The sequence below is a fragment of the Narcine bancroftii genome, chromosome 12, assembly GCF_036971445.1.
Source record: "Narcine bancroftii isolate sNarBan1 chromosome 12, sNarBan1.hap1, whole genome shotgun sequence".
NCBI classification, from domain to species: domain Eukaryota; kingdom Metazoa; phylum Chordata; class Chondrichthyes; order Torpediniformes; family Narcinidae; genus Narcine; species Narcine bancroftii.
The window spans coordinates 77,570,086-77,596,816 of NC_091480.1; the positions used below are offsets into that span (position 1 = coordinate 77,570,086).

Sequence of the window (26,731 nt, forward strand, 5' to 3'; positions counted from 1 at the left end):
TGCCATCGTCTGTGTGCGAAAAAGCCACCCCACAGACCAAATTATTTCTTTCTCATCTTCAACCTAGCTCTCCAGTTTTCAACTTGCCATCACTATTGGAAAATTACTGACAATCTATCCTTTCAATAACCTCTGCAAGGTCCCCCTTAGCTACATTCCACTGAGAAAGAAACCAGACCATCCAATCTCTCTTATAAACTATTGCCCTCCATTCCATGCAACAACCTGGTGAATCTCTTTTGCACTCTTTCTACCCACTACTACATCCTCCTGTACAGTGGTGATCAGAACTGCATACAATACTCCCAAAACCTTGAAATCACAAAACAATGTCTTGGTGCAGGATGGAGGCAACAGGTGAGTCATACCAGCAGAATTTTGAAAGATGTAGAGCTGTAACTCAGCAGAAAGGTGTGCAGGTCTCAAAGTCAGACATTCCTCATGGGAAGGGTGTGGAAATATGCTTCCTATCTTTAGGTCCTTCCAAAATCTTGGGCCCAATTTAAATTTGCAACATTCTCCTGCCTAACACGTTCTGCAAGTTTCGGCATCCTCCAATCCAGAGAACCTGAATATCACAGGCTTGCTTCTCGGCAGTTTGCCCTTCAGTTAACTGAGCCCCAAACATCTGGGAAATGACACACACTTAATCAAGAGGGAGATTTGAAGGAATAGCACAAGCCTCCTTTTTGATTCTTTCAGGACCAATTGGGTGGAGTAGGTTGGTGGGGGCTGAATCAGTAAGTGAGAACAAATTATTTCTCCAACAATCTTCATGTGAAATAAGGATGTTAGCATGAAGAGAATAAATTCTTAGTCGTGTATCAAACTTGCATGCAGGAAGAGACCCATCTCACCATCATAGAACTCTCTTGAACCTGTTTTCCTTTCAATTGTGTCACATTCCAATTCTCTTCACATTCCAATGCTCTAAGGCATGGAACTGCCTCCCTAAAACAGTTTATTTTGTTCTCCTTTAAGATATTCCTCATAACCTCCCTTTCAAGCCATCAGTGCCTCAACATTTCACATATAAATCTGTGTTTTCTTTCACATTTTTTATGCATGTCCCAAAACATTTTGCAGCCTCCATTGTACTGGCAAATCGCACTGTCATCTGGCTCAGGGATGACATTCTCTGACTATCTACTTCTGGAATAAACCACAGTTGAGCCAAAAAGGTTTTTTTAAATTTAAATTAGAGATACAGGACCGTAAAAGGCCAATTCAGCCCTACAAGTCCGTGCTGGCCAAATTACACCCCGGTACGTTTTTAAAGGGTGGGAAGAAAGTGGAACCCCGGGAGAAAATCCATGCAGACACAGGGAGAACGTACAAACTCTCTAACAGACAGCACAGGATTCAAACCCTGGTCCGATCCCAATCACTGGTGCTGTAAAGGTGTCAACTGTGCCACCCCTGTCAAAAGAAACTTTCTCATTAGTTTGTTTCCACAGTGGAGAAACCACCACCAACAGAGCTATGTGCATGTGCCAATATCAACTGGTTTACACCAACCTAAATTGCAGCACAATTTTCAAAACCAGTTGGGTGAGAACACCAAACAAAACAATCCAAGATTCACAGTTCAGTTCTTACTCTCTATTAAGGTTTCTTCTTTCCAGCTGCAACTGTCCAATCCCAGGAAAGTGTTACACCAAGAGTGGACCAACTGCAAATCAGTATCATCACTGCCAAGTGTATCAGAGTTTAGGGGAATCTCTCATCCACGAATCTAATTGTTGATTCTGCTGCCAAGCACACTAATGTTACGGAACAACACATTTTCTCAAGAGTGTCCAGAAACACCCACCAGTGTGGGCCACGCTCCACACCAGCCTTTTCCCTTTTTTTTTGAATATTTTATTCATCAATTTTCAAACTCAAACACATACAATGATTAATGTTCATCCAAACTTACAGTCATCATTTCTAATCAAGGTTCACCATTGAGTCCGAGCTTTTTTTTAACCCCTCCCTCCCCCATTATCACCAGATACGACATTCAAGACGCTCACACGAAGGTTAAAAACATAACTCAGGGATATGCAGATTTGTTATGCCCCTGAAGCCTGTTAGCTGGCCAATATCCTATCCATGGCTCTTTTTTCCCGGATTGGGATGGGATGGAGCTAGGCAGCGAGGCAAGACAGCCCACTCTATTGCTGTGAACCCTTGAAATTTAGATACGGTTTCCAAATTTTAAGGAAGGTACTGTGATTTTTCCTGAGATTGTAGGTAATCTTCTCCAGGGGAATACAGCTCTGCATTTCTGCATTCCAGCGCACAATGCTCAAGCTGGAGTCAGACTTCCAGGTAGCTGATAGGCAGTTCCTGGCCACTGCCAATGCGACCATTACAAATTGGATTTGAAATTTGGACAGCTTCATTACAAATCTTATGTCCATCATATTTCCCAGCAGGAACAATTCTGGATCCTGTGGGAATTCTTTGCCCAAGATTTTCTCCAAGGCTTCACCCAGGTCCACCCAAAAAGTCCTTTCCTTGGTACATGTCCAGGTTGTGTGCACAAAGGTTCCTATTGCAATGCCACATCTGAAGTATTGGTCTGGGTTTTCTGATTTTAATTTTTGCAGCGTCAGATTTAGCTGGAGAAGAAAGTTATACTGCACCAGCCTACATCACATGCCAATGACACAGGTCTGACCAGCACCTCTGCCTTGACTTGAGAAGGCCTGGTTTAGGCCCCCTCCCTCTGCCTGAAGAACTACATTTTCAAAATAAACTTCCATGTGTTCCCCTTTTGAATCAGGTCTCTATGTCACTGCACGCTGGTAGTGCCATAGTTGGACCTCACTTACCCCTTAGAAAAGACCTTATTTGTAGATAGCAGTGGAATGTCTTATTTAATAAACCATATTTGTTGCCTTTTCCCTTCTTACTTTAACCGTCTTCTGAGTAGAGAAAGACAAATTAGAGGGACTCAACAGGTCAGGCAGTGTCCATGAAGAGAAATGGTCAGTCAACATTTTGAAGTGGGACCTGGTGTTGAGCTTGATGAGAAGGGAAGATCGAAACAAGTTTAAGAGAGAACAAAAGCTATCTCCAGCAATCCAGGTTTGAATCTGGCGCTGTCTACAGTTTGTACGTTCTCCCTGTGTCTCTGTGGGGTTCCTCTAGGCGCTCCGGTGTCCTCCCACCCTTCAAAACGAACAGGGGGTTGCACGTTAATTGGGTGTATTTGGGCAGCATGGGTTTGTGGGCCAGAAGCGTCCGTTACTGTGCTGTATGTATGCTTGTATGTCTTAAAGCTTTCTACGGTGGTTAGCTTAACTAACTCTTGCGATGCCCAGTTCTTCACTCCAACCACTCTTTAAAGATTTTTTTTTGGAATTGATAAGTGGACCGATTTGAACAGCACAGAAATGACCCTTCAACCATTGTCCATTGTGACCTCTTTTCCCCATCTAATCCCATTTTCCCGCCTTAGAGCCATTCGGTTCTTTGCTTTGCCAATCTAAGTGCCTGTCTAAATGTCTCTTGAATGTAGCGGTTGTAACTGACTTCATTAGTAAAGGAGAATGGATTTGATTTTCAAATCCGTATTATAAATCAGGCAAGTCTCGTCAGCACATATCAATGCTGTGTTGGAAATACTGGCTGAAGAAGACCACTCTTTCATGGAGCACATGAGGAGAATCAGGGAGGAGGAGGAGGAGGAGGAGGAGGCAGATAGGGAGGCTGAGTTGTGTAGTTGTACACATAAATAGAGGCTTATTGTGACTTATAACTAGAGCCTACAGTGACAAATTTCCCGCCACTGAGATGCACGCACACGCTGACGTCACAAATCATAGGTTGGACTGGTTGTCTTTTCACACTGCCAGGTGAATGGGGAGTTAACTCAGCCAGGCTCTGACACTTGCTCCCTCCATGTATTGACCATGATAAGTTTATTGTCATATATACATATTCAATGTACAGATGCACCAATAACAGTATACAGTAAATTACTACAACACAGCATGAGACTACATCTAGAAAAGTAATGTTTCAATACTACAAACAGATTATTTAGTCATCATGCAATAATTTATCATTAAGGTATTACAGGGAGGTTCAAGAGCGATTAGAGAAAAACTGGTCTTGAATCTAGAAGTGCCAGACTTCAGGCTTCTGTACCTTCTCGCTAAAGGTGGCCACAAAAAGGGATTTCTCCCAGGGTAAAGAAAATGTTCATTGGCCAAGTAACTCTCAACAAGGATGACAAAGGCACAGTTGACATTGCTGTTAGCGCAGCACCTTTACAGCGCCGGTGATTGAGACCGGGGTTCAAATCCCGTGCTGTCTGTGTCTGCGTGGATTTTCCCCGGGGGCTCCAGTTTCCTCTCCCTGTTCAAAATGTACCAAGGAGTACATGTTAATTGGGTGTAAATTGGGCGGCATGGACTCATGGACTGAAATAGCCTGTTGCCATGCTGTATATCTAAATTTTAAAAACATTTAAATTTAGAAGTTCAATTTCATTTGGAAATTTGTGTACACTGAACTCTGGTTCTGAAGTCTGAACTAATTTCAAAAGCTGAGCTCAATACTCCCATATTACGCTAATGTGTGTTAACACAAGAATGAAGCTAAACCACCTGGGACACTGGCAGTGACTTGAACACTTCAGGGAGAAGCTGGGTCAGGAAGCAAGGTGGTGGTGATAAACTCAGCCAGGATTAACTCCTGATTTATTCTGTGTCTCTGTAGGAAACAGTGGGGGAGGAGTTCAGAGAAGGAATAAAAATTCCTGTTAGTTTTAATTAATTAACACCTTAAATTTAATGGATGGTTTTTAGCAATATTCTAAGCTAAATTAATGGAACTACACATTTGGGTCTATATCATAACTTCAATAAGGAGATTGAATTATTCCAGTGCAGAGTGGAGGAAATTATACCTTTCCTGGTAGAGGAGAGGGTGAAATTTGATCCTAGAAATGTTCGACTTCCACCACCATCTCTTTTATTCACCCACAGTGAATATTTTGTCAATCACATCCTCTTTAAATTTAAATTTAGACATACCCCATGGTAACAGGCCATTTCGGCCACAGGTCTGTGCTGCCCAATTTACACCCCATAAACCTACAACCCCCAGTACATTTTGGAGGAAACCAGAGCCCACGGAGAAAACCCACACAGAATAGGGAGAACTTGCAAACTCCTTACAGACAGCATGAGATTTGAACACCAGTCCGGTCCTGATCGCTGGCACTGTAAAGGTGTTGTGCTAAAGACACCAAAAGGCAAACATAGGACAGTTGTAATCTGTCAGTCTGTACATTGTAAAAATACCAACAATAACGAGCACCAACAATAACGAGATTGATATTTCCACCCTCAACAAGGAAGTGAACTTTTTTTTTCCAGTCAGAGGATTAAAATTTTGTATACACGTAAATGGAAAATTGATTCTTGGTGTCAAAACACTGCAGGAAGTTACATAATAGTTCCTCATCAACAAGCAGCATTCCAAGATAGAAGTTTACTGCCGTGTCTTCATTATCATTAGGTACGAATCTTGCAACTCCCTCCCTACAATTCTCCTGATCACAGGGTGGAGGGTTGGCACGTGAGAAGGAGGAGGAGGAGTGGGGGTGAAGGGGAGTTGAGGAACAGGTGGGGTGAAGAAGGGGAACTGAGGTGATGTGGGGTGAGCTGATGCGGAGGTGGGAAGGGGTGTGGAAGGATCAGAGATGGGGTGCACAGGGAAGCGGGCGAAGGGGCACACAGGGGTGGGGGCAGACAGGGGGTAAGGTGATGAGGGAGTGTGGAGGAGTGGAGTGTTCAGGGGAGAGCGGAGGAGGTAAGATGATGAGGGGAGGGAGGGAGGATGTGAAGGGGTACCTTCAGCAGAAGACCTGCAGCTTTTGAAGAAGTCAATTTACCATTACCCACTCAACCGTAACTCGACGAGCAATAAATGACAGCTGTGGCAGGGATAACACACAATCAATAAACAAATCATAGCAAATCCACTAAAACCCCCTAGTATCCAAATTCAAGCAACCAGCCAAAAAAATTAATAAAAAGAACTATAAAATAATAGGTAAGAAAAATATGCAAGCTTAAATTTGTAAAAGTAAATGCTCTCTGAAGTACACATAAAAATTTGGTGAGATTGGAGCAAATATTCAGCCAGCATTGTCCCTTGGTCATGCTTTGCTTATAGCCGCTGTTTGAATAAAGTTGTGTTTGAATAAAATGGCGTCACCCAGGATGAAGAGCAGGTTAATGGCACTCGCTGTTGGGGTGACTCTCTTATCCCTGCTTAGTAAGAGTCACTCCATTCAGAGGCTTTATATATAAACATGGGGGAGGGACGGGTAATTATTTGTAATGTCATTGTTCATCTTTCAGGCAGCTCCGTAGAGGGGAGAAACCTGCAGATGCAATGACAATTAAATGTTTTCAAAGAATTTGACAGAAAATAAAGTAAAATGCTTTAAGGTTTGTATATACATGCAAGTGAAGTTTGTTTAGTGTAAGTACAGTATAATATTTTTGTCTTTTAGACTGTTTATTTGTAATCACTCGTGGCGAACCAGCTCCACTTTTATCGCCGCACCAGCGGGGCAGCCGCGAAAATATGGCACCATTGGGAGACCTCCATGCCTCGTGGCTAAGGCCAAAGCACACGGCTCGGGTGAGCGTGATGTCACTGCCGAAGCGGGGCAAAGCTCACACCGCCCTTAAAGGGCGCACGCGAGGTTTGAATAAACAGTTCATTTGAAACCCCAATCGTGTTAGCAGTGTGTTTCATTCTGTGTAGCAGTCGCTACATTGGTGACCCCAGTGAGCTCAGATGGTTTTCTGGCCTCCCGATATGGACACAACAGCCATCAATGCAATCGCAGTGAAACCCCTCCCCACCCCTTTCTGGACGCATCGCCAAAGCACTTGGTTGTCGCTACCCAGGGAGTTCTTCGGCCCAAGCATTGGTTCGGAGACCAAGGATCAGACCTTGTTGGCAGACTTGCAGGGTAAACTCGTCTCACTAGCGCCACCCCCACCACCGACCCACCAGGGCAGCCGCCTGTCCTTTATCCACAAAGAACTGGCCACGACTGACTTCGTTTTCATCTGGCGAAGCCTACACCCCGTGCCACTACAGGGCCCCTACAAAGTCCTGAAGCGCTCAGGCAAAACATTAACTTTGAACAATGGGGACAAGGAGGAGATATTCACAGTCAACGGTCTCAAGGTGGCACATCTGGACCTTAGCCAGCCAGTACTGACGGCCAACCGAAACCACGAGGTCAGCCGCCCAAGCAGTGAGACGTGTAAACCGGTTCGGGGGGGGGTTGTGTGGCGGCACACATCACTTGTGGCGAATTGATCCTGCTTGTATCGCCGCACCAGCAGGGCAGCCATGAGAAGATGGTGCCGTCGGGGGGACCTCCATGCCTCATGGCTAAGGCCAAAGTGCACACCTTGGGCATGCGTGATGATGTCACCGCCAATGCAGGGGCAAAGTCACGTCGCCTTTAAAGGGTGCACGTGAAGTTTGAATAAACAGTTCTTTTGAAACCCCCATCATGTTAGTGGTGGGTTTCATTCTGTGTAGCAGTAGCTACAGTGTATTAATTTCAAAACTTGCAATCTTGTTTGCCAATCTCTGCACATTTTGGCTAAAGCTTCAACTGCAACTCTTAGTTTTAGAAATTGATATCTTTTAAGACACTCCTTAAAATCTACAAATTTGGCATATTGTTGAAAATCTCATTATGCATATTGTTCAGAATCATTTTTTCTTTAATGAAATGCCTTGTAACATTCTTATACGCCACATAAATGATGTACTGTAAATTCTCTATTGTTTTCAGAATATGCTATCGGAAAACAAATAGTGTTCATCACAACTTGCTCTGGAACTGCAAGGAAGTGATTCCTTTGATTGCTCAATAGGCCAAGTAGTCATTTTCCCTTTTATTTTCCTTTCCTCGTGCTAAGTAACAGAGTAGAGAGTCAGATTACTGATCCCATCCCCACAGCACCTCTCGACAGTTTCAGGATGCCAGGCAAAATTCCAATAGGATGTGAACCATCTGACATCCTGAAGTAGTGAAATACTTCCCATCAATCAGCTTTTAGATCATGCACCTAAATGGAGAAGCTGCCAGGTAAGAAAAGAACATTCTGATTTGATCCAGAACATTCTGTCCAATTATCTAGCCATACTACAAATTGAAATGAAACCTCTACCATCTCCCCCTCTAGCCACCTTCCCTCCCATCTCTCCCCCTCTCTGCCCTCTCTGCCCTCCCTCCCATCTCTCCTCCCTCCCTCCCCTCCTCAATTGTCCCACCTCTCTCTCTCTCTCCCCCTCTCTGCCCTCTCTGCCCTCCCTCCCATCTCTCCTCCCTCCCTCCCCTCCTCAATTGTCCCACCTCTCTCTCTCTCTCTCCCTTGCCTCCCTTTCCCCACCGTCCGTCTCTCGCCCTCCCTTTCCCCACCGTCCGTCTCTCGCCCTCCCTTTCCCCACCGTCCGTCTCTCGCCCTCCCTTTCCCCACCGTCCGTCTCTCGCCCTCCCTTTCCCCACCGTCCGTCTCTCGCCCTCCCTTTCCCCACCGTCCGTCTCTCGCCCTCCCTTTCCCCACCGTCCGTCTCTCGCCCTCCCTTTCCCCACCGTCCGTCTCTCGCCCTCCCTTTCCCCACCGTCCGTCTCTCGCCCTCCCTTTCCCCACCGTCCGTCTCTCGCCCTCCCTTTCCCCACCGTCCGTCTCTCGCCCTCCCTTTCCCCACCGTCCGTCTCTCGCCCTCCCTTTCCCCACCGTCCGTCTCTCGCCCTCCCTTTCCCCACCGTCCGTCTCTCGCCCTCCCTTTCCCCACCGTCCGTCTCTCGCCCTCCCTTTCCCCACCGTCCGTCTCTCGCCCTCCCTTTCCCCACCGTCCGTCTCTCGCCCTCCCTTTCCCCACCGTCCGTCTCTCGCCCTCCCTTTCCCCACCGTCCGTCTCTCGCCCTCCCTTTCCCCACCGTCCGTCTCTCGCCCTCCCTTTCCCCACCGTCCGTCTCTCGCCCTCCCTTTCCCCACCGTCCGTCTCTCGCCCTCCCTTTCCCCACCGTCCGTCTCTCGCCCTCCCTTTCCCCACCGTCCGTCTCTCGCCCTCCCTTTCCCCACCGTCCGTCTCTCGCCCTCCCTTTCCCCACCGTCCGTCTCTCGCCCTCCCTTTCCCCACCGTCCGTCTCTCGCCCTCCCTTTCCCCACCGTCCGTCTCTCGCCCTCCCTTTCCCCACCGTCCGTCTCTCGCCCTCCCTTTCCCCACCGTCCGTCTCTCGCCCTCCCTTTCCCCACCGTCCGTCTCTCGCCCTCCCTTTCCCCACCGTCCGTCTCTCGCCCTCCCTTTCCCCACCGTCCGTCTCTCGCCCTCCCTTTCCCCACCGTCCGTCTCTCGCCCTCCCTTTCCCCACCGTCCGTCTCTCGCCCTCCCTTTCCCCACCGTCCGTCTCTCGCCCTCCCTTTCCCCACCGTCCGTCTCTCGCCCTCCCTTTCCCCACCGTCCGTCTCTCGCCCTCCCTTTCCCCACCGTCCGTCTCTCGCCCTCCCTTTCCCCACCGTCCGTCTCTCGCCCTCCCTTTCCCCACCGTCCGTCTCTCGCCCTCCCTTTCCCCACCGTCCGTCTCTCGCCCTCCCTTTCCCCACCGTCCGTCTCTCGCCCTCCCTTTCCCCACCGTCCGTCTCTCGCCCTCCCTTTCCCCACCGTCCGTCTCTCGCCCTCCCTTTCCCCACCGTCCGTCTCTCGCCCTCCCTTTCCCCACCGTCCGTCTCTCGCCCTCCCTTTCCCCACCGTCCGTCTCTCGCCCTCCCTTTCCCCACCGTCCGTCTCTCGCCCTCCCTTTCCCCACCGTCCGTCTCTCGCCCTCCCTTTCCCCACCGTCCGTCTCTCGCCCTCCCTTTCCCCACCGTCCGTCTCTCGCCCTCCCTTTCCCCACCGTCCGTCTCTCGCCCTCCCTTTCCCCACCGTCCGTCTCTCGCCCTCCCTTTCCCCACCGTCCGTCTCTCGCCCTCCCTTTCCCCACCGTCCGTCTCTCGCCCTCCCTTTCCCCACCGTCCGTCTCTCGCCCTCCCTTTCCCCACCGTCCGTCTCTCGCCCTCCCTTTCCCCACCGTCCGTCCCTCCCTTTCCCCACCGTCCGTCCCTCCCTTTCCCCACCGTCCGTCCCTCCCTTTCCCCACCGTCCGTCCCTCCCTTTCCCCACCGTCCGTCCCTCCCTTTCCCCACCGTCCGTCCCTCCCTTTCCCCACCGTCCGTCCCTCCCTTTCCCCACCGTCCGTCCCTCCCTTTCCCCACCGTCCGTCCCTCCCTTTCCCCACCGTCCGTCCCTCCCTTTCCCCACCGTCCGTCCCTCCCTTTCCCCACCGTCCGTCCCTCCCTTTCCCCACCGTCCGTCCCTCCCTTTCCCCACCGTCCGTCCCTCCCTTTCCCCACCGTCCGTCCCTCCCTTTCCCCACCGTCCGTCCCTCCCTTTCCCCACCGTCCGTCCCTCCCTTTCCCCACCGTCCGTCCCTCCCTTTCCCCACCGTCCGTCCCTCCCTTTCCCCACCGTCCGTCCCTCCCTTTCCCCACCGTCCGTCCCTCCCTTTCCCCACCGTCCGTCCCTCCCTTTCCCCACCGTCCGTCCCTCCCTTTCCCCACCGTCCGTCCCTCCCTTTCCCCACCGTCCGTCCCTCCCTTTCCCCACCGTCCGTCCCTCCCTTTCCCCACCGTCCGTCCCTCCCTTTCCCCACCGTCCGTCCCTCCCTTTCCCCACCGTCCGTCCCTCCCTTTCCCCACCGTCCGTCCCTCCCTTTCCCCACCGTCCGTCCCTCCCTTTCCCCACCGTCCGTCCCTCCCTTTCCCCACCGTCCGTCCCTCCCTTTCCCCACCGTCCGTCCCTCCCTTTCCCCACCGTCCGTCCCTCCCTTTCCCCACCGTCCGTCCCTCCCTTTCCCCACCGTCCGTCCCTCCCTTTCCCCACCGTCCGTCCCTCCCTTTCCCCACCGTCCGTCCCTCCCTTTCCCCACCGTCCGTCCCTCCCTTTCCCCACCGTCCGTCCCTCCCTTTCCCCACCGTCCGTCCCTCCCTTTCCCCACCGTCCGTCCCTATCTCTCTCCACCGTCCGTCCCTTTCTCTCTCCACCGTCCGTCCCTTTCTCTCTCCACCGTCCGTCCCTTTCTCTCTCCACCGTCCGTCCCTTTCTCTCTCCACCGTCCGTCCCTTTCTCTCTCCACCGTCCGTCCCTTTCTCTCTCCACCGTCCGTCCCTTTCTCTCTCCACCGTCCGTCCCTTTCTCTCTCCACCGTCCGTCCCTTTCTCTCTCCACCGTCCGTCCCTTTCTCTCTCCACCGTCCGTCCCTTTCTCTCTCCACCGTCCGTCCCTTTCTCTCTCCACCGTCCGTCCCTTTCTCTCTCCACCGTCCGTCCCTTTCTCTCTCCACCGTCCGTCCCTTTCTCTCTCCACCGTCCGTCCCTTTCTCTCTCCACCGTCCGTCCCTTTCTCTCTCCACCGTCCGTCCCTTTCTCTCTCCACCGTCCGTCCCTTTCTCTCTCCACCGTCCGTCCCTTTCTCTCTCCACCGTCCGTCCCTTTCTCTCTCCACCGTCCGTCCCTTTCTCTCTCCACCGTCCGTCCCTTTCTCTCTCCACCGTCCGTCCCTTTCTCTCTCCACCGTCCGTCCCTTTCTCTCTCCACCGTCCGTCCCTTTCTCTCTCCACCGTCCGTCCCTTTCTCTCTCCACCGTCCGTCCCTTTCTCTCTCCACCGTCCGTCCCTTTCTCTCTCCACCGTCCGTCCCTTTCTCTCTCCACCGTCCGTCCCTTTCTCTCTCCACCGTCCGTCCCTTTCTCTCTCCACCGTCCGTCCCTTTCTCTCTCCACCGTCCGTCCCTTTCTCTCTCCACCGTCCGTCCCTTTCTCTCTCCACCGTCCGTCCCTTTCTCTCTCCACCGTCCGTCCCTTTCTCTCTCCACCGTCCGTCCCTTTCTCTCTCCACCGTCCGTCCCTTTCTCTCTCCACCGTCCGTCCCTTTCTCTCTCCACCGTCCGTCCCTTTCTCTCTCCACCGTCCGTCCCTTTCTCTCTCCACCGTCCGTCCCTTTCTCTCTCCACCGTCCGTCCCTTTCTCTCTCCACCGTCCGTCCCTTTCTCTCTCCACCGTCCGTCCCTTTCTCTCTCCACCGTCCGTCCCTTTCTCTCTCCACCGTCCGTCCCTTTCTCTCTCCACCGTCCGTCCCTTTCTCTCTCCACCGTCCGTCCCTTTCTCTCTCCACCGTCCGTCCCTTTCTCTCTCCACCGTCCGTCCCTTTCTCTCTCCACCGTCCGTCCCTTTCTCTCTCCACCGTCCGTCCCTTTCTCTCTCCACCGTCCGTCCCTTTCTCTCTCCACCGTCCGTCCCTTTCTCTCTCCACCGTCCGTCCCTTTCTCTCTCCACCGTCCGTCCCTTTCTCTCTCCACCGTCCGTCCCTTTCTCTCTCCACCGTCCGTCCCTTTCTCTCTCCACCGTCCGTCCCTTTCTCTCTCCACCGTCCGTCCCTTTCTCTCTCCACCGTCCGTCCCTTTCTCTCTCCACCGTCCGTCCCTTTCTCTCTCCACCGTCCGTCCCTTTCTCTCTCCACCGTCCGTCCCTTTCTCTCTCCACCGTCCGTCCCTTTCTCTCTCCACCGTCCGTCCCTTTCTCTCTCCACCGTCCGTCCCTTTCTCTCTCCACCGTCCGTCCCTTTCTCTCTCCACCGTCCGTCCCTTTCTCTCTCCACCGTCCGTCCCTTTCTCTCTCCACCGTCCGTCCCTTTCTCTCTCCACCGTCCGTCCCTTTCTCTCTCCACCGTCCGTCCCTTTCTCTCTCCACCGTCCGTCCCTTTCTCTCTCCACCGTCCGTCCCTTTCTCTCTCCACCGTCCGTCCCTTTCTCTCTCCACCGTCCGTCCCTTTCTCTCTCCACCGTCCGTCCCTTTCTCTCTCCACCGTCCGTCCCTTTCTCTCTCCACCGTCCGTCCCTTTCTCTCTCCACCGTCCGTCCCTTTCTCTCTCCACCGTCCGTCCCTTTCTCTCTCCACCGTCCGTCCCTTTCTCTCTCCACCGTCCGTCCCTTTCTCTCTCCACCGTCCGTCCCTTTCTCTCTCCACCGTCCGTCCCTTTCTCTCTCCACCGTCCGTCCCTTTCTCTCTCCACCGTCCGTCCCTTTCTCTCTCCACCGTCCGTCCCTTTCTCTCTCCACCGTCCGTCCCTTTCTCTCTCCACCGTCCGTCCCTTTCTCTCTCCACCGTCCGTCCCTTTCTCTCTCCACCGTCCGTCCCTTTCTCTCTCCACCGTCCGTCCCTTTCTCTCTCCACCGTCCGTCCCTTTCTCTCTCCACCGTCCGTCCCTTTCTCTCTCCACCGTCCGTCCCTTTCTCTCTCCACCGTCCGTCCCTTTCTCTCTCCACCGTCCGTCCCTTTCTCTCTCCACCGTCCGTCCCTTTCTCTCTCCACCGTCCGTCTCTTTCTCTCTCCACCGTCCGTCTCTTTCTCTCTCCACCGTCCGTCTCTTTCTCTCTCCACCGTCCGTCTCTTTCTCTCTCCACCGTCCGTCTCTTTCTCTCTCCACCGTCCGTCTCTTTCTCTCTCCACCGTCCGTCTCTTTCTCTCTCCACCGTCCGTCTCTTTCTCTCTCCACCGTCCGTCTCTTTCTCTCTCCACCGTCCGTCTCTCTCTCCACCTTCCGTCTCTCTCTCCACCTTCCGTCTCTCTCTCCACCTTCCGTCTCTCTCTCCACCTTCCGTCTCTCTCTCCACCTTCCGTCTCTCTCTCTCCACCTTCCGTCTCTCTCTCCACCTTCCGTCTCTCTCTCCACCTTCCGTCTCTCTCTCCACCTTCCGTCTCTCTCTCCACCTTCCGTCTCTCTCTCCACCTTCCGTCTCTCTCTCCACCTTCCGTCTCTCTCTCCACCTTCCGTCTCTCTCTCCACCTTCCGTCTCTCTCTCCACCTTCCGTCTCTCTCTCCACCTTCCGTCTCTCTCTCCACCTTCCGTCTCTCTCTCCACCTTCCGTCTCTCTCTCCACCTTCCGTCTCTCTCTCCACCTTCCGTCTCTCTCTCCACCTTCCGTCTCTCTCTCCACCTTCCGTCTCTCTCTCCACCTTCCGTCTCTCTCTCCACCTTCCGTCTCTCTCTCCACCTTCCGTCTCTCTCTCCACCTTCCGTCTCTCTCTCCACCTTCCGTCTCTCTCTCCACCTTCCGTCTCTCTCTCCACCTTCCACCTCTCTCTCCACCTTCCATCTCTCTTTCTCCACCTTCCATCTCTCTTTCTCCACCTTCCATCTCTCTTTCTCCACCTTCCATCTCTCTTTCTCCACCTTCCATCTCTCTTTCTCCACCTTCCATCTCTCTTTCTCCAACTTCCATCTCTCTCTCTCCACCTTCCATCTCTCTCCACCTTCCATCTCTCTCCACCTTCCATCTCTTTCTCTCCACCTTCCATCTCTCTTTCTCCACCTTCCATCTCTCTTTTCCAACTTCCATCTCTCTTTTTCCAACTTCCATCTCTCTCTTTCTCCACCTTTCATCTCTCTCTCTTTCTCCACCTTCCATCTCTCGCTCTCTTTCTCCACCTTCCATCTCTCGCTCTCTTTCTCCACCTTCCATCTCTCGCTCTCTTTCTCCACCTTCCATCTCTCGCTCTCTCTCTCCACCTTCCATCTCTCGCTCTCTCTCTCCACCTTCCATCTCTCGCTCTCTCTCTCCACCTTCCATCTCTCGCTCTCTCTCTCCACCTTCCATCTCTCGCTCTCTCTCTCCACCTTCCATCTCTCTCGCTCTCTCCACCTTCCATCTCTCTCGCTCTCTCCACCTTCCATCTCGCTCTCTCCACCTTCCATCTCGCTCTCTCCACCTTCCATCTCGCTCTCTCCACCTTCCATCTCGCTCTCTCCACCTTCCATCTCGCTCTCTCCACCTTCCATCTCGCTCTCTCCACCTTCCATCTCGCTCTCTCCACCTTCCATCTCGCTCTCTCCACCTTCCATCTCGCTCTCTCCACCTTCCATCTCGCTCTCTCCACCTTCCATCTCGCTCTCTTTCTCCACCTTCCATCTCGCTCTCTTTCTCCACCTTCCATCTCGCTCTCTTTCTCCACCTTCCATCTTGCTCTTTCTCCACCTTCCATCTCTCTCTTTCTCCACCTTCCATCTCTCTCTTTCTCCACCTTCCATCTCTCTCTTTCTCCACCTTCCATCTCTCTCTTTCTCCACCTTCCATCTCTCTCTTTCTCCACCTTCCATCTCTCTCTTTCTCCACCTTCCATCTCTCTCTTTCTCCACCTTCCATCTCTCTCTTTCTCCACCTTCCATCTCTCTCTTTCTCCACCTTCCATCTCTCTCTTTCTCCACCTTCCATCTCTCTCTTTCTCCACCTTCCATCTCTCTCTTTCTCCACCTTCCATCTCTCTCCCTTTCTCCACCTTCCATCTCTCTCTCTTTCTCCACCTTCCATCTCTCTCTCTTTCTCCACCTTCCATCTCTCTCTCTTTCTCCACCTTCCATCTCTCTCTTTCTCCACCTTCCATCTTTCTCCCTTTCTCCACCTTCCATCTCTCTCTCTTTCTCCACCTTCCATCTCTCTCTCTTTCTCCACCTTTTCTCCCATATCGCTCTCTCTCTCTCTCTCTCTGCAGTTACCTGATGTGGCCAATTTCAGCTGCAGGTAAATGCAATAAAACACATAATTATGGTTACAAGTGGGTCAATAATGCCAGTCAGCCACCACAACAAAGCTCAGGTACAAGGATATAAAATAACCAGTGTACTGTCAGCATTCCCAGTCATTTGTTAAAGTTAAACCAAGCATTGGCAGTCCTCCAGCATCCGAAATATTTCGATGCTTGACACATGAACGTGCAAGGATTTAATATCAGTGGGGAGAGGAGGATCTGGCCAATTGCACACGTTCCAATCTTGATACGGAGAGATTGGGAGAGCTAGGGCTGTTCTCCTTTGAGTAGTAAAGGAGAAGTGAAGGATTTAATGGGAACTTCAGTGTCACCAAAGATTGTATTGAGCCATTAACCAAGGCAAAAAGATTTAAGAAAATTAGCAGGAAGAGCACAATTAATTTTAGGAGTGGTTATGGCCGAATAAAAAGATAGCAGCAGATTTTAAAACATCTTATTGATACAAAACAGGAGAGATGAAGATATAAATAATAAGCATTAGTGTACGGGCTATCGTGTTATCATTGAAAACACTTTTATGTTGCAGGAAACCTGAAAGTGCCTGAAAACTGTGCCAATGCAGTTACAAAAGTGGGGGGAGGTGGGAGACAGAAACTCGTCCCTGGAGAGAGAATTAATCATGCTTTACTCTAGGTATGGGTGCTATGCAAACGTTCAGCAACAGGAGGTGTAAGGCCCTCCTTCTGTCCGATACCCTTCAGGTCACCCTTGGACAAGGTGTGGTACCTGTTTAGCCTCCCAGTCAGGGTCACGTGAAGCCATGCATTGCAGGTAGTGGATGGTTTTACAAGCAGATTCTACAAATTAGAATTTAAGGTTGCGAAACTAAAAATGCTGGACAGACGAATCTGCTGTTCAATGGCCAAGGTTACCCATCCAGTATGGACACTGCAACTGAAGGCGGCAACGGGAAACCACTTCAGTATTTTTTCCCCCTTGTATAATCATGAACTCAACATCAACTACAGTCTCAGCTCAAAGATAGAGCCTTCACAAAGAAGAACAGGGGAGGCAACAACTACAATTCAGAGGGTCAGATGGAGAAATGATCACCCACACCAAACAGCAAGGCCCATCTAGGTGATGTGCAATGTGTTTCTCTTCCAAAACTCAGTTCTTTCGAATTCAATGGAACCAACTTTGGAAGAGGGGAGACACTGGATGGCTTGCTCCTGTACATGTTGAACACTCCAATTGTCAATGAATTTTCAGGCAATTGTGCAGATGTCTGAACAATCAACAAATATATGATGGACTGAATAGCCTCGTCTTGTTAAGTATTTTCTTCAGTAATCACTGAGAACTGAATGGAAATAACATTTTACCCTCCTCAGCCTGGAAAAGCTTGAAGTCAACTCTGCCTCAATGGAAGCTGAGGAGAGTGGATTCAACAGAGAAAAGACTTAATATACCAATGTAGTTCAGTATTAAGAGATTTACTGACTAAGCTAACTATGCAAAGTAGTAACAAGAATTAAGTGCAGCAAGAGGCCTCTGGCCCTTCAAGCCCACTGCACCATTCTTTAACTCTACCACTGATTTTCTACCTCAACTCAAAGGTTCAAAAGTTCCTTTTATTGTAATATAATACATTAAAAAATGAAATATACATGATGCGTTGCAACTTTTGTCTGCCTTATGATAGGCAAATAGTTGGCATGAGTGTTACCCAGCGCCCAAAAGGAGATAGAGAATTAAGAGAGAGACTCTGGATGAAATGGGTTGAACTGGGCAATTTAGCGGGTCCTTAGTGGTAAATCTGGCACGGTGAAAGGTCCTGTAACTGGGCAGGGCAGGTAAAAATCAACCAGCCTCGGACTCTTAGTGGGGGGCTGTGTCAAGCCCGGCCGAGTTCATTCAGATTTGACTTGGTACCTGGTAGACTGCAGAGTGAACGGGAAACAGACTGTATCAGGCATCACCATTGGACCCCGCCCCCCCCACCCCAGATTCAAGACATCCACATGAACCAAGTAATTCATAGTCCAGTGTGAACAGCTTACCAGGTACTGCAACCTGGGTAATTTACCCAAATTTTTGGAGGGCTGGCAGTGTGAAAGGGGCGAAGTGTCCGTGGATTCTCCGATCTGCTTTGATCCATGATTATAAACTCTCCAAGTAGAGAGCCCACTGAGTTCTCAGTTTGAAAAGATTTACCCTTTATTCTGAGTCTGAATGAACCAGGGAAACATTATTTCTGCATCTACACTGCAAAAGTTTTGTATGTTTCAATGAGATCATTGTATCCAGGATAAAATTCCAACTTTGTTAGTGACTTGGCCACATATTCTTTTTTTTTAATTTTTTTTTCACACTATGAACCATATTGACCAAAATACACACAAACATTTCCCTCTTGAATATACACAGTGTCATTTGATGTTAGAATTGTCACAAGCACAGTACTGCAACACAAGCTCAAAGGTTTCATCCTTTGAAAATCAATGTGGTTAAACCCAACAATTGTGAAGAAACCTGACAAATACTCACTACCCTGGCAGCTCGCTCTTGAGATTCACACTTCCTGCAGAACCACGGCCCAGTCGGGACCTGAACGATTCCATAACAGGCTGTAGATTAAGAGTGAAAGAAAAATATGAACACAGAGAACTATAAATAAGGCTTTGACAAATCATGACGGCAATGCCTTTCACCACTCTACTCTTTCTCCCACTCTCAGCACAAGTGTGAATTGTGGTTTGGCAGAAAACACTCCCATTTCTAAGTCAGGGATCCGGGGTTTAAGCTTCATTGTGGAGATTTGTAGATAAAAATTTAGCCAGATGCTCCTGTACACCGTACAAACCTTTGGCACTGTTGCTGGGACCTTATTTTAGAGCAGCGATTTTCAAATTTTTTCTTTCCACTCAGGTACCACTTTAAATAATCCCTTTGCCATCGGTGCTCTGCGATTAGTAAGGGATTGCTTAAAGTGGTATGTGGGTGGAAAGAAAAGATTTGAAAACGACTGTTTTAATCCTACCTAATTGACTCATTATGTGCACGCTTCATGACACCAAAGGAAATGGGGCAATGACCATTTTTCTCAAGCAAAATATTTCAGTAACCATTGGGTCTAGAGCAGTGGTTCTCAACCTTCCCACTCACATACCACATTAAGTAATCCCTTACTAAATCACAGGGCACCTATGGCATAGGGACTAGTTAAAGTGGGATGCAAGAGGAAAGAAAAAATTTGAAAACCACTGTTTTAGAGAGAATCACCTATTCAGTTTATCCAGCTCTCCCTGCAGGAGCATGGTTGCTTCATTTCCAACATCATTATGACCAGACTTCAATAGTGTTCTAGAATATCCAAGAAAAAAGTTAGGAGTTAGACAAATTAAAATCTCTTTGGGTGTTGAGGAAGGGTTGGGAGCAGCAGCTACACCACTGATCCCCAGTGTATATATAATGATGACTGCTGTGCGCACACACACACCCTAATCTAAGTATATATATGTTATGATCACATCAGCAACAATTTTTTTTTAACTTCCTGCCCAAACCACCTGACAACATCTTCTGGTTTAGGTCACACTTGTTTACTTTAGTACAGAAGATGGATGAAAGGAGATTTTATGATACACACAAAACAAAGTAGAATAGCACAGAGAGGGCCTAGAATTCAGAGGAAGGTAGCCAAAGTTAATGATTTAAACTACTTCTTCCCCCTCAGGGTGTTAGGAGTCTGGAACTCACTGTTTTAAATGGTCAAGCCAGAAGGCTTGATCACATTTAAACCGCTCTTGAACAAGTGGCTGCAAGGCCACAGCTTTAGAGTTGGAAAGTAGGATTAAGTTTGAGAGCTCATTCATAGTCACCACAGACAAGATAGACTGAGTGGCCTCATTAGAAGATTTCCACATGGAACATAGAACAGTTCAGTACATGCCATTGGCCCACGACGTCGTCTGTGCCGACCATGATGCCCAAATTACACAAACTCTGCTGCTTGGACATCATTAGTGGCCTTCTACTCCCTTCATACTCGTGCGACTAAGGAGAAGCCTCTTAAACACACCGCCCCGGCAGCACATTCCACACACCTACCTTTCAGCATGAGAAAAAAAACTTCACCAGCACTTTTCTTTTAACTTTTCACCCCATCATCTTCAATGCACGTACTCTGGTTTGTGAGATTTCTACCCGAGGAAAAAGATTCTGTTTACCCTATCGTTGCCTCTCATAATTAATAAACCTACAGGCTTGGTACCAAGTGAGGGCATTGCCCCTCCCCCATGAGTTTTTGTGCCCTTCCACCTGCTGCACTAGTGTTGTAAGCATTACAAGCACATGCATTTGACTGTTACGTCGGAGGAGCGGGGGAAGAAAGTGTGATGGTGGCGCATGGAGAAGGTTCATGGGAGGTATAGTACCTGCTCTCCCCCCAGCTGAGTGAGGTTTTGAATGTCACCCTCCCTCACTGCAATTACCCTAATGCCCCCTAATTAGACTTGTTCTGATGCCGACTCTGAACTTCAGGTCACCCTTCAGCCTCCGACATTCGAGAAGACAAAGCTATGTCCAGTCTCCCACAGCTCACACCTTCTCATCCAACCAGCATCTAGTGCATCTTCGCCTTGCCCTTTCCAATGCCGCTGCACTCTTCCTGCAATAGGGCAACTGGAATTGCATGCAATTCTCCAAAAGCAGCAATAGCAAAGTTTTATAAAGCCACAACATCCTCCTTACTCTTATACTCAATGGTTCGACCAATGAAGATAAACATGCCATTTGCCTGCTTTACCACCCTATTCACTTTCGTGGCCACTTTCAAGGAGCTATCAACCTGTACTGCCAGATCCCTCTGGCACATCAATGCTTTAAAGAGTTCTGCCACTAACTGTATTCTTTTCCCTTATACTTGGTGACCTGATATGTAACATTTCGCACGTATCTGGATTACACTCCACGTCATTTCTCTCCCTATATTTGCCACAGATTTATATCCTGTTGTTTGTCTTCACAGTATCCATAACTCCACCAATCTTCATGCTTCTGCAAACAATCTAACCTAACCACCTATTTTATCATCCAAGTCACTTGTATATAATCGCAGCCAAACGGGGTGCCAAGATTGATCCCTGCAGAACACCTCTGGCCACGACCTTCTGCCAGAACAGCACCCTTCCTCCACTATCACCACCATCCTTCTACGTCTTCATTGGGCAAACCAATTCTGAATTCAAACTTTCAATTCACCTTAGATCCCATGTATATTTATTTTCTGGTCAGATTACCATGGGAGACCTTGTCAAATGTCTTTGTACACAATACAATATCCAATGGCCTACCCTCATCAACCCCCTTCTTCACCTCCTCAAAAGACAGAAACTTTGTAAACTATAACTTGACCTGTTCAAAGCCATGCTGATTGTCCCTAATCTGGCCTTTTCAATGTGCATTAATCTTTTCCATAAGCATCCTCTCCAATAACATCTGTCACTGATGTGAGGCTCATCAGTCTATAATTTCCTGAGAGAGAAATACACAAGAGATACATAAGTGTGTGTGGTCACTCATCTGAGTGCTACTGGTACCATGTAACCCAGTTCTGTACTACCTGTTGCATGGTTGGGTGGTCAGCAACTAAACCAGCTCCCCCATCCGGGTTGCCTGGTGCGGAGGGTGGCTAGACACCCTGCAGGATGAAAAACAAGACCTGTCAAAGGGCGGACCAACCCTCTTGTAGAGTCTTCGGCCATCTAGCAAACACGTGCTGTGAAGTGTGGAAAGGGCGTCTCTTGCATCACAGCTTGGTCTGGCCATTCACTGCAACAGAACTTCCCCCTTGGACCTCACCATGCTGCTGGATCCAGGAGGGGATGTTGAGAGGGTGGGTCTGGACCCATGCAACCCCTACTCACCCAAGTCCATTCACTCACATGCTGTTCCTTTCTGAGGAGTGGAGTGTCCTCATATCAAACCCCACTGACTGAAAGAAACCACCATCATCCTATGGGATGGCTAGCCAGGCTCTATCTATGTGTGCGCATGTGCACAGGACAGCTTGAATCAAGGAAAACCCTCTCCAGTCCTCCAGGATCTAGCCTGTTGTTTGTGAGGATGTATACAAAGATTCTTGGCAAAGTCAAGCAATCTCATTGCTTATTTCTTTCAATATCCTGCATAAGTCACATCATGCACTGGGTACATTCACCCTAATGTTCTTCAAAAGAGAGTACCACCTCTTTCCTAATCACAAAATGCATTCTCTACATCAACTCTCCATCACTATCTTCCATGTCCTTCTCTTTGGGAATACCCATGCAAAGTATTCATTTAGTACCCAATGCATTTTTCTGATATCAAACATAAAATTCCTTGCTTATCCTTGCGCTGCCCTATCCTTTCCCTAGTCATCCTCATGTTTATGAGGCAAGTATAAATGCCTTGCCATTCTCTTTAATCCTGCTGACCAGAGTCATTTCATGGCCCCTTTTGACCTGCCTTATGTCCTGCTTGCACTCTTTATATTGCTAAAGAGCCCCATCAGGTTTTAGCTTCCAAACCTTACACAAGTTTCCTTTTTCTTTTTGACCAAGTTTACAACCTCTCTTGTTACTACCCAAGGTTCTCTTACAAGGGAGTCTTACAAGACTCTAATTCAGGGATGGAATTATTTCTTTTTAAAAACACCACCTCTGCTTTCCTTTTTTTCTTGCCTGCTGATAGAGTCACAGGCCCTCCATTCTAACTCATCCACACCAAACAAGTTGGCATTCTAGGCAAGGTCCATTTGCCTGTATTTTGGTCCATATCTTTCTGTCTTTCCTACTAAAACATCTGTTTGAGCATTGACATTATTCCCGTATGTTGGGGTGTAGACACCAAGCCTTCACATGAAGCCTCATCCCAGCTGCCCTGAGAAAAGTTCTACCAAGTGCCTCTTCTTCTCTTGTTGGACTTCGACAACAAGCGGGGGACAGGATGGACTCAGACTCAATCCCATCTACGTGAACATTCAATCACACCAATTTGAAAATTCCCCTTCCAGTGTTGCTCCAACTTCCGGTGTTCCTCCAACCCCCAGCAATTCTCTCCCCCCCCCCCCGCCACCCTTCACGAGTGCTCAAAGTCCTCAAGCAATGACATTCCCAAACTCACCTGGGAAGCTTTTGCTCACCTGCCCCCAACACCTCCTCCCTGGCCTGGTTCCCGAAGCCGTTTCAGGTGCGCCACTGGATTCGCACAAGTGCAAGCTCCAGTCACCAGTAGCCAACCCAAATGCCAAACTCGACGGACTTCTCGGTCCCAAGCAAGTCGTGCGTTGAGGTCTGCCCGGGGTTTACGGCTGGGTGTCAGCAGCAGATGCTAACAGGAACTGACTGCCAGGCATCAGAAACAGCACACTCCCCTGATTAGTAACTGCGATCTGATTATTAATCACAGGTCAATGTGACGCACTTACAAGAAAGGCCGGGGTGGGGGGGGGGGGGGAGAGAAAAGTTGGATTTCTCCTTGGGGGGGGGGGGGAGAAAAGTTGGATTTCTCCTTGGGGGGGTGGGGGAGAAAAGTTGGATTTCTCCTTGGGGGGGTGGGGGAGAAAAGTTGGATTTCTCCTGGGGGGGTGGGGGAGAAAAGTTGGATTTCTCCTGGGGGGGTGGGGGAGAAAAGTTGGATTTCTCCTGGGGGGGTGGGGGAGAAAAGTTGGATTTCTCCTGGGGGGGTGGGGGAGAAAAGTTGGATTTCTCCTGGGGGGGTGGGGGAGAAAAGTTGGATTTCTCCTGGGGGGGTGGGGGAGAAAAGTTGGATTTCTCCTGGGGGGGGGGAGAAAAGTTGGATTTCTCTTTGGGGGGGTGGGGGAGAAAAGTTGGATTTCTCCTGGGGGGGGGTGGAAGAAAACAATGCTGGGTTGGAAACTGGAATGCACACCATGTGAAAACGTGCGGCAGGAAAGGCTTGAAAATAAACCCCAGAAGCAAGGCGACGTGTCTTGACAACTGGAAAGGATGTGGCTGGCCTCGCAGCAGGCGAAGTTCGGCTTTCAGATTCCACCCTGCTGTCCCCAAAGTGGGGAGAAAATGAAATCCCGTTAAATGCTGAGAGGGGAGGGGTGTGTGGAGGCTGCACCTCCCCCTGGAAGGCAGGCTCCGGCTGCCGTCTCCCCACCATGCCTGCCTCCTCGCTGCCTTTACCTTGGTGAACAGCTACACTGCAGCCGTGGCCGTCACAGTAGACCAGCGGGTTCTCATCCCATCCTCTCTCGTCGGAACACACGCAGCAACCTCCAACCATCTCCTTCATACTTCCCGGCCCGTCCCGATGCCCTGCTGAAAAGTCGTTACAACAAAGTAACCCGCCGCATCTCCTCGCCGACACATTGTTTCCCCCAGAATTTGGAAGGGAGGGGAGAGAGGAAGGGGGGGGGCAGTCCCGTCTCTCAGTGCAATGCAACCATTACCAGGGCGCAAGCGCTGCTCGTTCTCCCGACGATGGCCGCAGAGAATCAATTCTGCGGTTCCCCGACTCGGTCTCGTGGAAAGTCGTTGGGGAGGGCGATTTTTCCAATCTTTATCTTGCCAAATTTTGACACATGCTGGTTCACCAAACAATATTGATGGGGTTAAAAAAAACGAGGCTTGATATCATCTCCCGTGTATTAATTTCAGGTTGGGCAATTTACATTACATAGTAACACACCAACAGGCCGTTTGGCCCATTAGTCTGTGCTTCCCACAATGCCAATCTCAACTCATCCTATCTGCCTGAGCATAGTCTGTCTCCCCTGACTTGAGCAGTCATTCTCAACCTATTTTTGGCTGTGACCCCCCCCCCCCCCCCCCCCCCCCCCCCCGCCAAGGACTCTGCTCAAAGTTTAAGGACACCATTCCCTGTGAAGCAGTCAAGTTTAGTTGGTTTCTTCCCTACTTCTCTCCTGTCAACTCCATTAAAAATATTTTATGATTTCAGTCCCCCCCCCCCCACTAAAGGTGCTGTGGCTCCTGGACGGTGGGGGTGAGAATGGCTGATCTAGATGATTGCTACTTCCACTACTTACCCAGGCAGTACATTCCAGGCCTCTGCCACTCTCTGTGCAAAAGAAATTGGCCTCACATCTCTCCTACAAACGACTATAAATAGCAACCCATTTCAATTCTCCATCTCATACCCTTGCTCTCTTGTCTGTCCGTGGTCTCGTGCACAGCCAGACTGAGACCATCAGCAAACTGGAGGAACAGTACCTCATCTTCCGTCTGGGTGCCTTCCAACCAGATGGCTTTAACATTGACCTCTCTAGTTTCCATCAGAACCAACTCCCTCTCATCTTTTTCTCCCTGTCTCTTTTCCTCTAGCTCTCTCTCTTCCATTATCCCTCTGCCTCCTTTCACAGAGCCTAAATCTATTCTCACCTCTCTTACATCCAATTAACACCTTTTGTCTGTTGGTCTGTTTTCCTCCTGCTCCTATTCTTCCCCCTTTCTTTCCCCAGCCTTTAATTCAGATGTTTGACTTCTTTCACTCACATCTTGAGGAGAGGCTCAGGCCCAAAATGTTGGGGAAAAGTCTCTGACTGTCGACTCAATCTGTGCCTCTGAATCCTCAATACACTTCAATCAGATCACGTCTAGGCCTCTGATGCTCTGGAAAAAACAATCCAACTTGACCTTATAGCAATCACACTCCAATCCACAATTTATGCATTACATTAACCTTTTGCAGAGGTTAACACTGACCTAGTCTCTATGATTTTGGATCAGAGATGTGAGTTCAAATCCCCTCAGAGCACCTAGTAATTTTAGATTAGATTAGATTAGATTCAACTTGACTGTCATTGTGCCAAGTAAAATATAAAACCAATGAAATACAATTCGCATACAACAAGAAGTTAAAAAATAGTGCTATATACAAATAACTACATCCCGCATCGGACTGGTCAGCCACAAACGAGCCTGCAGCTGCAGCCTGCAGCTGACGTGGACTTTTTACCCCCTCCATAAATCTTCGTCCGCGAAGCCAAGCCAAGCCAAGCCAAGCCAAAGAAGAAACATGCAAATAAAAACAAGTGCATTCAGCAAGCAAACAATTATAAAAGTACTGACAGTACAGTGTGAGTGCAGGTCACAGCATCAGAGCAGGTTTGAGAGTGAAGGGTCCTGTAGCACCTACGAGATGGGAGAAGAGTAAAAAGTCCATAGTTTGGGTGTGGTGCCTCCTTGATAATGTTTTTTGCCCTAACCAAACAGTGTTCCTGATAGATGTTCTCAATGGTGGGCTTACAGTCCAATACGAGACAATTGCCATACCACACTTAGATGCTATAGGTAAGTATGCTCTCAATGGAATAGCGCTAAAAATCCATCAATATCCTGGGACAAACGTGTACTTTCTTCAGGCTCCACAGGAAATAAAGGCCCTGTTGCACCTTTTTGATCAGGACGGAGTTCAGGTACCAGGTGAGATCATCGGAAATGTGGACACCAAAGAATTTGAAGCTTGATACACTTCCCACTACAACACTATTGATGTAAGTAGGGGTATGATTGTTGCTCCCAGCACACCTGGTCCACAATGATCTCCAAGTAACTTTAAATTCAAGTAATGAAATAAATATGTACTTAAAGAAATTATGAAAAATGAAATTGTCTAATTGTTACTTTCAAGAAAGAACATTGCTGTCTTGGCCTGGTATTTACCCATCCATCCATTTATCAGGATCTCGTCTTTGCTGGCAAAAATGCCATTTATTGCTCATGCTGAACTGCTCATCAGAAGGTGGTGATGAGATATCTCCTGGAACCTTAACAGTCATTCTGGTGAAGCAGGTCCCACAGTCCTCTATCAGTAGCCTCCATAATGTGATCATGCTTACCCTTTTCTGTTCTCTCTTAATGTCCACTGTTCTCACCCAGTCTGTCTGATAGGTGAGTACAATCCCCACAGTGTGTTTGACGTTGAATTACCTCCTAAATTCACAATTATTTTGAATGGAAAATAAATGCCAGCTTTGCTGGTGACATCTGCAAAATGAGAATTAATTTTTAAGTCTAATATTTGCTCCGAAGTATCACATCCCCAGCCATTCATTCAGTTATTCCT

General features: G+C 49.3%; 1 protein-coding gene and 1 long non-coding RNA gene across 6 annotated transcripts in view; one reads left to right on the forward strand and one right to left on the reverse strand.

The window, feature by feature from the left end:
* LOC138747616 (protein AF-10-like) overlaps positions 1–24,112 on the reverse strand; it is a 222,294-nt gene extending 198,182 nt beyond the window's left edge. For all 5 annotated transcript variants that reach the window (XM_069906998.1, XM_069907001.1, XM_069906997.1 and 2 more), the window contains exons 1-2: positions 23,830–24,112; positions 18,179–18,258 (exon numbers count right to left, since the gene is read on the reverse strand). In XM_069906998.1, coding sequence (XP_069763099.1) covers positions 18,179–18,258; positions 23,830–23,938 — 189 coding nt within the window. In that variant the 5' untranslated portion in view covers positions 23,939–24,112. The remainder of the gene's footprint in view (positions 1–18,178; positions 18,259–23,829) is intronic.
* Positions 2,942–6,749, forward strand: LOC138746736 (uncharacterized). Its single transcript, XR_011347084.1, has 2 exons — positions 2,942–3,078; positions 6,524–6,749. It is a non-coding gene; the product is annotated as an uncharacterized lncRNA (long non-coding RNA).
* Positions 24,113–26,731: the final 2,619 nt, after the last annotated feature.